General features: G+C 41.1%; 1 protein-coding gene across 1 annotated transcript in view; it reads left to right on the top strand.

The window, feature by feature from the left end:
• Positions 1–11,595, top strand: part of LOC142108389 (Fc receptor-like protein 2) — a 51,621-nt gene that overhangs the window by 38,579 nt on the left and 1,447 nt on the right. The window contains exons 7-14 of the mRNA XM_075192011.1: positions 105–200; positions 1,036–1,317; positions 2,563–2,601; positions 3,977–4,108; positions 5,449–5,476; positions 6,781–6,857; positions 10,426–10,497; positions 11,076–11,101. Coding sequence (XP_075048112.1) covers positions 105–200; positions 1,036–1,317; positions 2,563–2,601; positions 3,977–4,108; positions 5,449–5,476; positions 6,781–6,857; positions 10,426–10,497; positions 11,076–11,101 — 752 coding nt within the window. The remainder of the gene's footprint in view (positions 1–104; positions 201–1,035; positions 1,318–2,562; positions 2,602–3,976; positions 4,109–5,448; positions 5,477–6,780; positions 6,858–10,425; positions 10,498–11,075; positions 11,102–11,595) is intronic.

The raw sequence follows: 11,595 nt of genomic DNA, 5'->3' as shown, positions 1-11,595 counted from the left end.
AAGAATTGTCTCAAGCAGCTAAGAGCGCTATGACAAGTACAGAAAAAAGTAATGTGTACCAAATCCATTCATTTCACAATCCCTCAACCTCTATGTCATTACAGAAACCGGACCTACCTCCCTTGGCAGTACATCCCCTGGATCCTTCTCCGATGGGGGACTCTCCTTCGACCACGCTCCCAGACCCAGTGACAGACAAGGTGACAGAGTGGGCATCTTACATTATCTATGCTGCACCTTCCGAGTCATACTCCCAGAACCCTTTCTCTTGTTGTCTTCCTTTGAAGTCCAAATCATCTACCTATTCTTTTCCCTTTGTGTTGTTGTCATTTATCAACCCCAGGTTGAGTTTTCCAATTCCTTGAAAAGTTTGGAGCCTGATTCACATGTTTTCTGTCCTCTGTCCTACCTACTCTCATACTGGGTGAATTCTGTATGCCCATTGACAACCTCACTGTCCACAGTACTTTTCTTACTTTGGTCTCTCCCAGTAAACTCATCATCAATGATACCACAATTTTGTCAGCTATTTCAATGTCAAATCAGCACCATTGGATAATATTTTTCATCGTATTTTACAAGCTCAAAAATGTTCTCCTACTCTCCCCAATCCATCCTTAATTAATTCTCCCCAGTAACTGAGGATGATGTCTCCGTACTCAATTTATCATCTCACTCTACAAAATGCCCCCTCTACCTTGTTCCCTCTTAAGTACTCTTCTCCTTCTCCCACCTGCTCCTTCTCCCACCTCTAGCTCACCCAAGTAGTGTTGCAATATGTACTAAAACATCTGAAATTTGCCATCTTTTCCCCCCTAACACAATCACTAAAATAAATCATGATCAGACATTTAATAGTTTAATTGATCGGCCAAAAGTGTAGAGAAATAATTACTTGCAAATTGTCAAAGTAAGTAATTTATAAGTAATTTAGTAAGTAATTTATTTTTTTGATTTAATATATATCTAAATGGAAATGAATCCCTGAAATGTGCTTCACACTTACTAAATACATCACTGCTTCTTTCTCTATAGTTGATGTAGATCAACCTCAGCTAACGGTCATTCCGGATGTAGTGGCCGTGGGGGATGAGATTGTTCTTCTATGTGAGTCCACAAGAGGCTCCCTACCTATACACTACCGGTTTTATCATGACGGGATATTCTTAGGAAATATTACTGTACAAGAAAAGAAACCAGCAGAGCTAAGACTGACCATCAAGTCACCGACCATGTCTGGACCCTATTACTGTGATTCTCACAATTATTTCTCCACCCAGAAGCAACTCAGTAAGACAGTCAATTTGCTTGTTATGGGTAAGTATTTGTTTGCTTATATAGCTGATGAAACATCAACTACACCGACATTAATGAACAAACATGTTACAACTTATCAATTACACATTTGGAAAATCCTGCCAAACCCAGATACAAATACCAAAATGGACTTGTTTCTATGAAAACATTTTTAAGTACTGTTTTTTTGTCTTTAGGTAATAAGAAATATAATAAGGTCCTTTGTCAGAACAGTATACTTCATCATCATCATCACCATTTATATAGCGCCACTAATTCCGCAGCGCTGTACAGAGAACTCATTCACATCAGTCCCTGCCCCATTGGGGCTTACAGTCTAAATTCCCTAATATACACACAGACAGACAAAGAGTAGGGTCAATTTGTTAGCAGCCAATTAACCTACCAGTATGTTTTTGGAGTGTGGAAGGAAACTGGAGCACCCAGAGCAAACCCATGCAAACACAGGGAGAACATACAAACTCCACACAGATAAGGCCATGGTCGGGATTTGAACTCATGACCCCAGTGCTGTAAGGCAGAAGTGCTAACCACTACGCCACCGTGCTTCCCACTCTAGATACTTGTCTTTAAGAGACACAATACCAATCTTTTTTTTACACAAAAAACTCAGATTGGCGCCGTCACATAGTCTGTGGCGCAGGGTCATCCAACTATGAAGATTTATAGCCATATTTTTCAGGGAACAATAGCGATCAGAATTTAATTTGTCATCGATTAGTTGACTTCTGTCAGCATGTTTCTAAATCTGTGAATCGATTCATCAACCTGCAAGTAGATCAGTGTTTTCTACCATCTTTGTCTCTCTCTGGTGTCACTGATGTGAGTTGAAGCTCACATGGAATTTTGGTAGCACTGGTTTTAATTTTTTCTTATTTCTTATCTTACTATATTATTCTATTAAAACTCGCATATCTTCTTTACTAGATTCTCATAAAGTTTACAAGTCAAAATGTATTAACATTCTTAAATAGTTTTGTTACATTATTTTGGTTAAGTTTAAAGACATATTTCACTACAATTTGTATAATGTAAAAATATGATTAAGTTGTACAGGAGTACAATAAATTGAAGGAAACATCAGAGGGAGTACAGTTATTCTGTTTAAACTGATTCCTACTGGCTTGTTTTCATTGAGTTTGATTTTCTTTAGGTAGTACAGTATTTTGTTTAGATCGCACATTACTTATTTTGACTTTTATTATAGTATTTACTGTATGTCTAACACGTTTGCTCTTTTAACAGACCCTCAGTCAGATTTCAGCTTGCCCATGGAAGAAGAAGGTGAGGGTTTTGTATTTGGTGATCCCCTGAGTATTACATCCTCTATAGAGCACAGCACTATTTAATTTTCTATGACAAGTTGGGGGAGAGGGACTTGGAGGCCTACAAGTAATGACGAGATAGTATTATCTATCTACTCCAAAATATACATAGAAACATATAAATGTTGTAGTAAAAACAAATTATTACTCAACAGAACCTTGTCTGTGCTGAGTAAAATTCGAGACCATCAATATTTTGGAACAAAGAACAGTTGGAAACATCACTTACACAACATAGGTCTGTTGTGTTAAACCTATTCCTATTGATCGTATGTGTTTCCCTATCGGTTTAGTCCAGTTTATAGATATCTTTTAATCTAGATAAATTTAGATTGAGATATTCAGATAATTTTAGATAAACAACTCAATTCTGGGGAAACAACTACAGAAATATGGATCAATATTAGTATTCTTGAAGAAAACATCAGGTAGAATAGTTAGTCAAGCTCCTGATATCAATATCCAATATGTTTTCCATATAATTGAATGCATTATTTGAGCTTACAGAGTATTTATTACAATGATGGAACAGTCTCCATCAACTGGGGTTAAAGTTCCATTGCATTGGTGAACTACTACTCTGGATGACATGATTAAATAAAAATCTCTGCTATTAAAGTTGAAAGTGTCTGTCAACATGACGTATTGATTAGCATTATTGTTAGCTTGTATAGAGATATAGAATTTGATGGCATTTGATCCGATTTAAAAAAAAAATATTGTCTTCAAGAACTCTTAACTTTATTTTCTTTGATATACTTGAATGGTTCTATCATAGCTTTTCTTTACTCTAAGCAGTACGTGTGCAGTCCTTTCTGATAAACTTTATTATACAACTCATGCATCATCATCGTCATCAATTATTTATATAGCGTCACCAGTTCCACAGCGCTGTACAGAGAATATCGCTCACATCAGCCCCTATCCCTTTGGAGCTTACAGTCTAAATTCCCTAACATACAACACACACACAGACAGACAGACTTGGGTCAATATTGATAGCAGCCAATTAACCCACCAGTATGATTTTGGCATGTTGGAGGAAACCAGAGCACCCAGAGGAAACCCACACAAACACGGGGAGAACATGCAAACTCCACACAGATAAGGCCAATGGTCGGGAATCGAACACACGACACCAGCGCTGTGAGGCAGAAGTGCTAACCAGCACCATTTTATAGCATCTTCTCTGAAGTTTTGCTATTTTATTAATGTTTCAGAATAAAACTGATGGGCATTGTAATGTTTTTGATCTTACAAATGTACTTTTTAGTGCAGGTCATGTTTTTGGTAAAAAATGTTCCTAAATGTATTTCATATCCTTCTTCTGACAGAGGGGAGTACCGTGTGGCCAGCACTTGGAATTTTGTTGCTTATTATTATTGTCACCGTTGTCCTGCTCTTTATGTATAGACACAAAATGGCTCCTTTATTTACAAGATGTGTCCAGCAGCAACCCAATACAGGTAATGTAAATCTTATACTTCTGTAGAGCTTGGGACGTTGTCAGAGGTTCACAGTATTGTACTAGCATGAAATATTCTAATATGAATGTTTAATCATCATCATCATTTATTTATATAATGCCACTGATTCCGCAGCGCTGTACAGAGAACTCACTCACATCAGTCCCTGCCCCATTGGAGCTTACAGTCTAAATTCCCTAACACACACATGTACACCACCTATAGGCTAGGCTGAATAAACTTTATTTTTTTACAGTTATCGCTCTAGTTGAAACTTTAAAAGTTAGATGTGAGACCAGAGGCGGAACTAGCTAGCTGTGGGCCCTGGAGCAGGGAAGCAAGGAGAAGGGAACCAGGGGCCCAATAATTAATACATATTTTGGGGCCCTCCACTTCATAAGACCCCGCAGGTGAACATATAGGTCCAGTATACCTTCTGTAAAATAATGTCGAGACAATAAAACGTTGTACTTTTAATAATTAAAGGCACTAACAATGATATATAACAATTTTTCCTATAAAACTAACATGGTTAAACAAAATACTGCATAACCAGACCTCTGTGTGTTGCTGCCATTATCTAGTTATTCTGTACGTTTTAATGAAAGAGGAAATTGTGACTTAAAAAATCTGTTTACTGGACTACAAAAAAATGATGTAAAGAGGTTTTTAGAGTTAATTTTGTAAGTAAATTGCTGGATGTTCCCATTAGTGGCTTGAAATTTACAACCTATATTTTCTCTGTGAAATTGAAATTGTCCCAGTTCTCTAAATGGTTGAACCCAGTTGTGCCAAGTTAGATGGCCCATATGAGATTAGAATAATATTATATATTATTCACAGTTCTTTCATGTGAGTTTTGTGAGTGATGGGGTAACTTTACAATCAAAGACTGTATAGTAGTTGAGTGGGGGGGGGGTCCTATCTTTTGTTGTTAACGGCAATCATAACGATCTTCCTCTTCCCATATAATATTTTGATTGTTGCTTTTCAAATGTTTGTGGTTATGTTAGGGGTACTTTATCAGTACTGTAGTCCTCTTCCTCCCCAAAGGTAATAACAAAATATAAATAATTATATAGTTAAACGTTACACCAGTGAACTTTACGCCAAGAACTGATCACACAGACTATTAGGTGAGTGCAGTATTCTAGTGAGAATTAAATAATATAAAGAAAGGTTCCTTAACAAGATAGTGTAGTAATGTGAGAGTCCTACTGTGATGTCCAACACACCTCTATATGAAACCAAGTTCGTAGATCCAATATCTTCAGTTACAATATTCAAAATGTAAATTTCCAAGCCGATTTGTCACTGTGTTTTCCTTTGTTTGTTTTTAGATCAGACATTTGTTAAAGCCAGGGCCAGGTGAGTAATGGAGCGTTTTTAAGTCTTTTGTATTATACTTGGGTGTGTACTAAACAGTAATTACCACCGCGGTCAATAAGAGTAGTCTTGCTTACGAGTGATGTCTGGGCCTATCCTGAGCCTAGCGACAAGACCAATGTCTCTTTTGGCCACACCTGTTGGTAGCTGCACCTTTTCGGTGTAACTAGCACCTGTTAGTGTGGTTATACTGGACAGTAATTACCAACGTGGTCAATAGGAGTGCTCTTGTTTACCAGTGATGTCTGGGCCTATCCTGAGCTTTGTAACAAGAGCAATGTCTGTTTTGGCCACACCTGTTGGTAGCTGCACCTTTTCGGTGTAACTAGCACCTGTTAGTGTGGTTATACTGGACAGTAATTACCAACGTGGTCAATAGGAGTGCGCTTGTTTACCAGTGATGTCTGGGCCTATCCTGAGCTTTGTAACAAGACCAATGTCTGTTTTGGCCACACCTGTTGGTAGCTGCACCTTTTCGGTGTAACGGGCACCTCTTAGTGTGGTTGGAAAATCACTGTATACACAATGGCAGAGAGTTGTCATACTCTGAATGCCTTTTCCAATATGCCAGATAATTTTCCGACCGGTTCAAAGCATCTGGCTTGTTTGGAGGCCAAATACATTATAGTACAGGGACAATTGACTGCATTCCTCTGCTTTTATCAATTATCTATTGACTTATTTATTGCTCTTGTTTAATTATTATATTAAACATTTAGGGGTATATTTACTAAACTGCTGGTTTGTAAAAGTGGAGCTATTGCCTATAGCAACCAATCAGATTATATCTGTCATTTTGTAGAATGCACTAAGTAAATGAAAGATAAATTCCGATTGGTTGCTATAGGCAACATCTCCACTTTTTCAAACCCACAGTTTTGTAAATATAACTCTTAGTGATGCTCAATAGGGTGGAGTGGGGGGGATCCTATTTAAGGAATGCAACAAAATACAAATGTTATTTAGAGCCGCAGTCTGAACTCACTGCCCTGATTATTAATAATTAGCTTCAAAAAGTTTGTCTGCAAAGCTAGCAGCCATTTATAGTGTTGGTTCCAAGTGCTCATATTAATCTCTGCAGTCAGGTCCCAGAGGTGTGGGAGGTGGGGGCAATACTGGGCACATACCATTCACTGTAGCGGGGAGTTTCAGCTCAGATTTTGCATCACGGTATTGAACAAACAGGTCTTTATCCCTCCAGTGTAGAAAGATAAATATAAATTAATCAATAATGTCACATTAACATCATCTTATCTGACACCCTTTTTTGATCATACCCTATACAGAGTTGGACAAAGACCGACAAATGAAGACATTGACCAATCACATTCTACAAATAATGACCAGGAAGAATATAGCAACAGTAAGAAAAACGCAATACATTGCTGTGTCCATGTTTTTTTTTATGCTTTAGAAGTTTTCCAATCTTTATAAGTGATTTAATAGAGATCTGTCATCAATTCCCTATTGGAATATTAGCTAGAACTGTGTTAATTACCATAAGTTTTAAATGTTTAGCATTTAGAACCAATTGACGTGCGTACAAAGGGCATAACTGAAAAGAATAAACAAAAACAAAAAACATTCACAGTTGACGATAACGATGACTGTGGCAATTTTGCTCTGACTGCAGGTGTACAGCAGATTTAAGGGTGCAGGTATCTCACGTTGGTGCAACTCAAAATACAGATGTGGAAACGCCAATGTGCAGATATATATTTTTACAGAAATGGGACATCTTCATGTCCTAATCAGGCTCAAAATGATGTACTTGCTCTATGAGTTGTTTAACCTATAATTAACATGATTTGCATATAGTTAGACATGGAATGAAAATGTTACACTTGCTAGGTTTTTAATGACCAAGTTATATATGCTGATTGCCATGGAATTAGCAAGCTGTACACATAGTTATCAGGTACAGACAATACCTCAATTCCTTTATTTTCTTACAATGTATACAATGTATACTGCAGTACCAAATGTTACATCCATGTAAAATGGGGAATTGTTTGCTAATTCCATGACTAATCCCCTGCCCACTCCGTCCACCCCCGCTGCTCCAAACCCCAACCCTGGCACTCCAAATTTACCCGCTTCCTCCAAAAATGCTCCCGTTCCGCCGAACGTCACTGGAGAAAATCCCGCTCCCTGGCTGACTTCCTCCACTTTAAATTCATCCTTTCATCCTACAGCTCTGCCCTCTCACTCGCTAAACAATCTTTCTTTAAATCCCTCATCTCTTCACAGTCCTCTAACCCCCGCCGCCTCTTTGCCACCTTCAGCACTCTCCTGCACCCCTCCCCTCCCCCCACCCCCTCCTCCCTGACTGCCTCTGATTTCGCCTCCTTCTTCTCCTCTAAAATCGAGGCCATCCGACTTGAAATCTCCTCCTCCACTCTCTCTTCCACCCCTCCCACTCTTCTGTCCTCCCCCCCAACCACCTTCCCCTCCACTCCTTCCGTCCCACCACCGGCGAGGAAGTCCACTCTCTCATTTTATCCTCCCCCCCACTACCTGCCCCCTGGATCCCATCCCCTCCCACCTTCTTCGCTCCCTTTCCCCCACCTCGCTCACCTCTTTAATCTCTCCTCCACTGGCATCTTCCCCTCCTCCTTCAAACATGCTCTCGTATCCCCCATTCTTAAGAAACCTAATCTCGACCCCACTTCTCTCTCGAACTATCGCCATATATTTCTCTTCTCCCTTTTGCCTCCAAAATTCTCGAGAGGCTCGTCTGCAGCCGTCTCACCTCCTACCTTTCTGAATACTCCCTCCTTGATCCTCTCCAGTCTGGTTTCCGCCCCCTCCACTCCACTGAAACTGCCCTGGCTAAAGTCACCAATGACCTCCTCTCTGCAAAAGCCAGGGGCCACTTCTCCCTTCTCATCCTCCTTGACCTCTCTGCAGCCTTTGACACCGTTGACCACCCCCTCCTCCTTCACACCCTCCAGTCTTTCGGCCTCTCCGGCCCAGTCCTGTCCTGGTTCACCTCTTACCTTACTCACCGTTTCTTCTCTGTCACCACCTCTGGGTCTCTCTCCCCCCCATCAACCCTTCCAGCCGGGGTCCCTCAGGGCTCTGTTCTGGGACCCTTACTCTTCTCTCTATACACCTCCTCCCTGGGTGAACTCATCAGCTCCTTCGGCTTCAGCTACCACCTTTACGCTGACGACACTCAACTATACCTCTCCTCTCCTGATTTCTCTCCCTCCCTCCTCTCTAGGGTGTCTGCTTGCCTCTCTGCCATCTCCTCCTGGATGTCCTCTCGATTCCTCAAACTTAACCTTGCCAAAACTGAGCTCATAGTTTTTCCTCCCTCTCATACCCCATCCCCTTCTGACCTCTCCATCACTGTCGACAACACCTCTATCTCCCCTGTCCCCCAACTTCGCTGCCTTGGTGTCATCCTCGACTCCTCTCTCTCCTTTGGCCCCCACATCCTCTCTCTTGCTAAATCCTGCCGCTTCCAGCTGCGCAACATCGCTCGCATCCGGCCCTTCCTCTCCCAAGATGCCACCAAATGCCTTATCCACTCTCTGATCATCTCCCGCCTGGACTACTGCAACCTCCTACTCACTGGCCTCCCCCACTCTCATCTCGATCCCCTTCGATCCGTCCTTAACGCTGCAGCTAGGCTTATTTTCCTCTCTCACCGCTCTTCTTTTGTCTCCCCCCTCTACCTAGCCCTTCACTGGCTCCCATTCCCCTTCAGAATCCTCTTTAAGCTCCTCACACTCGCCTACAAGGCCCTCGCCAACTCCACTGCGCCCTACATCTCCACCCTCCTCTCTATTCATGCTCCATCCCGCCCTCTCCGTTCTGCCTCTGACCGTCGCCTCTCTTCCCCCCTTATAACCTCCTCCCACGCGCGTATCCAAGACTTCGCCCGCGCTGCCCCCCTCCACTGGAACAAGCTCCCTCCCTCCATCAGAACTTCCCCTAATCTGTCCAGCTTCAAACGGGCCCTAAAAACCCACCTTTTTCTTAAAGCCTTTCTGTCTCCCACTTAACTTCCTACCTTATCTTCTGCCTCTGTCCCCCTACTTTCCCTCTCTCCCCTGCGTCTCTCTGTCTGTCCACCCCTCCCCTTAGATTGTACGCTCCTCTGAGCAGGGCCATCTCTCCTCCTGTTTCCACCACTTCTAACTCTGCTCTCCAGCTACTTAGCCCTCCTCCTCGAGGGTCCTCCACCCCACGTCCACTCTCGCTCCCTCCTCCCCCCTGGGGGTCTCCCTGTCTTCCGCGCCCTCCTTCTTGGGCCCCGTCATTTGCGGATCCTCCCTCCCCCTTCCCCGCCCTCTCTAGCTGTGCATTGAGCGTACTGAGTTGCTGTGTTTACTGTACTGTGCTGTCTCCCATTGTATTGTGATTTTGTTTGTCTCTGTACGGCGCTGCGGATGCCTTGTAGCGCCTTATAAATAAATATTAATAATAATAATAATAATTAATTTATAAATATGCATACATTGATTCTACACTATATCCTGCATCATGTTATACGTATGTGAACATACGTATAGCAGCATGGTGGCTCAGTGGTTAGCACTTCTGCCTTACAGCACTGGGGTCATGAGTTCAATTCCCGACCATGGCCTTATCTGTGTGGAGTTTGTATGTTCTCCTCGTGTTTGCGTGGGTTTCCTCCAGGTGCTCCGGTTTCCTCCCACACTCCAAAAACATACTGGTAGGTTAATTGGCTGCTAACAAATTCACCCTAGTCTGTGTGTGTGTTTATCCGTCTGTGTGTGTGTATGTGTGTGTGTATGTTAGGGAATTTAGACTGTAAGCCCCAATAGGGCAGGGACTGATGTGAGTGAGTTCTCTGTACAGCGCTGCGGAATTAGTGGCGCTATATAAATAAATGGTAATAATAATAATTATAATAATACAATAACATGGACATGATCTTGTCCTCTTCTCTCTTTTAGTACCTACCATGAAGCCTCCTATTGGTGAAGATATTTGCTATGCCTACATTGAGATTAATCGGACACAAGAAGGTCAGGGCTCTATTCTGTGCCGTAAAGATCGTTTACATTTTGTAATCTATGGATTCATCTGTAACTGAGGTCAAATATTAATCAATAATACCATATATATGGGTTCTATATTACCATTATCACTATCAATGGACCTGACTACGTGACAGATTCTGTCAACCAGCCAAAGCTGGAGATCAGCCTGTTTACATAAAGATTTTTAAAAAAGATTTAACCTACTTTGCATTGTATCCATCGAACGTGTTATGAAGACACGTCAGACATTTCTGGATACTTATAATAATCTTTTTATAGGAAGACTCACTGCATTATTATATAATGATGGGAAGGTAATGGTATAATATAACAGTACATGTTTTACTTGGGAGTTTTGAGGCCAGTAGTGGATAGTTACCCTGCACACCCAGTAGTTTAACCTTTCTTTAGTTATCTTTTATCAAAATTGAACCCTTTGGAACCACGTGTAGTTGAAATCATATATTGCAGTCATATATTGTATAACATTATAAAGCTGAAGTCAGTTGTTCCTGTTTATGACGGCAGTTCAGGAAAATTTATTTCTGCTTTTTCTCCTCCAGCCTCTGCAACTCCTACAAAAAGAAACGTGAGTATTTATGAGACTGATAAAGACAGTAAATTTAGAGATCTCGTAAGATCTCATCTACAAGATATAAAATGTGCCACTGGGGGGGTCCTGACATGGAACGTCATGTGTACCGGTATAGAGTCTCTTATTTCTGAAAATTCCAAAACACAGAAAGAAATTAAAGAAATAATTGCATGCAGATATGGTCACCAATGAATTTCTCAAAAGATACTGTGAGGAGCATTGAAAAAACTATGTAATGAAAAAGAGGAAAAGCCAGTGTAAAATAAGCATGTGGCTGTACAGTAGATTATGGAAAGTAGGACAGTTGCAAGCATTCCAGATGATAGATCCCACATTTCTATATTTGTAGGATACACATTTTCAAGTAAACCCCCTGCCCAAAAAATACTTGACAATACTCCAAATAAATAAAAGCATTAAGAGCTTTCAGAAATCATTTACAGACTGACAGCTATCTTATAACATCCACAATAACCTGCATTACGTGT

Source organism: Mixophyes fleayi, chromosome 12, assembly GCF_038048845.1.
Source record: "Mixophyes fleayi isolate aMixFle1 chromosome 12, aMixFle1.hap1, whole genome shotgun sequence".
In the NCBI taxonomy this organism is placed as follows: domain Eukaryota; kingdom Metazoa; phylum Chordata; class Amphibia; order Anura; family Limnodynastidae; genus Mixophyes; species Mixophyes fleayi.
This window is presented reverse-complemented; position numbering and strand designations above follow the sequence as displayed.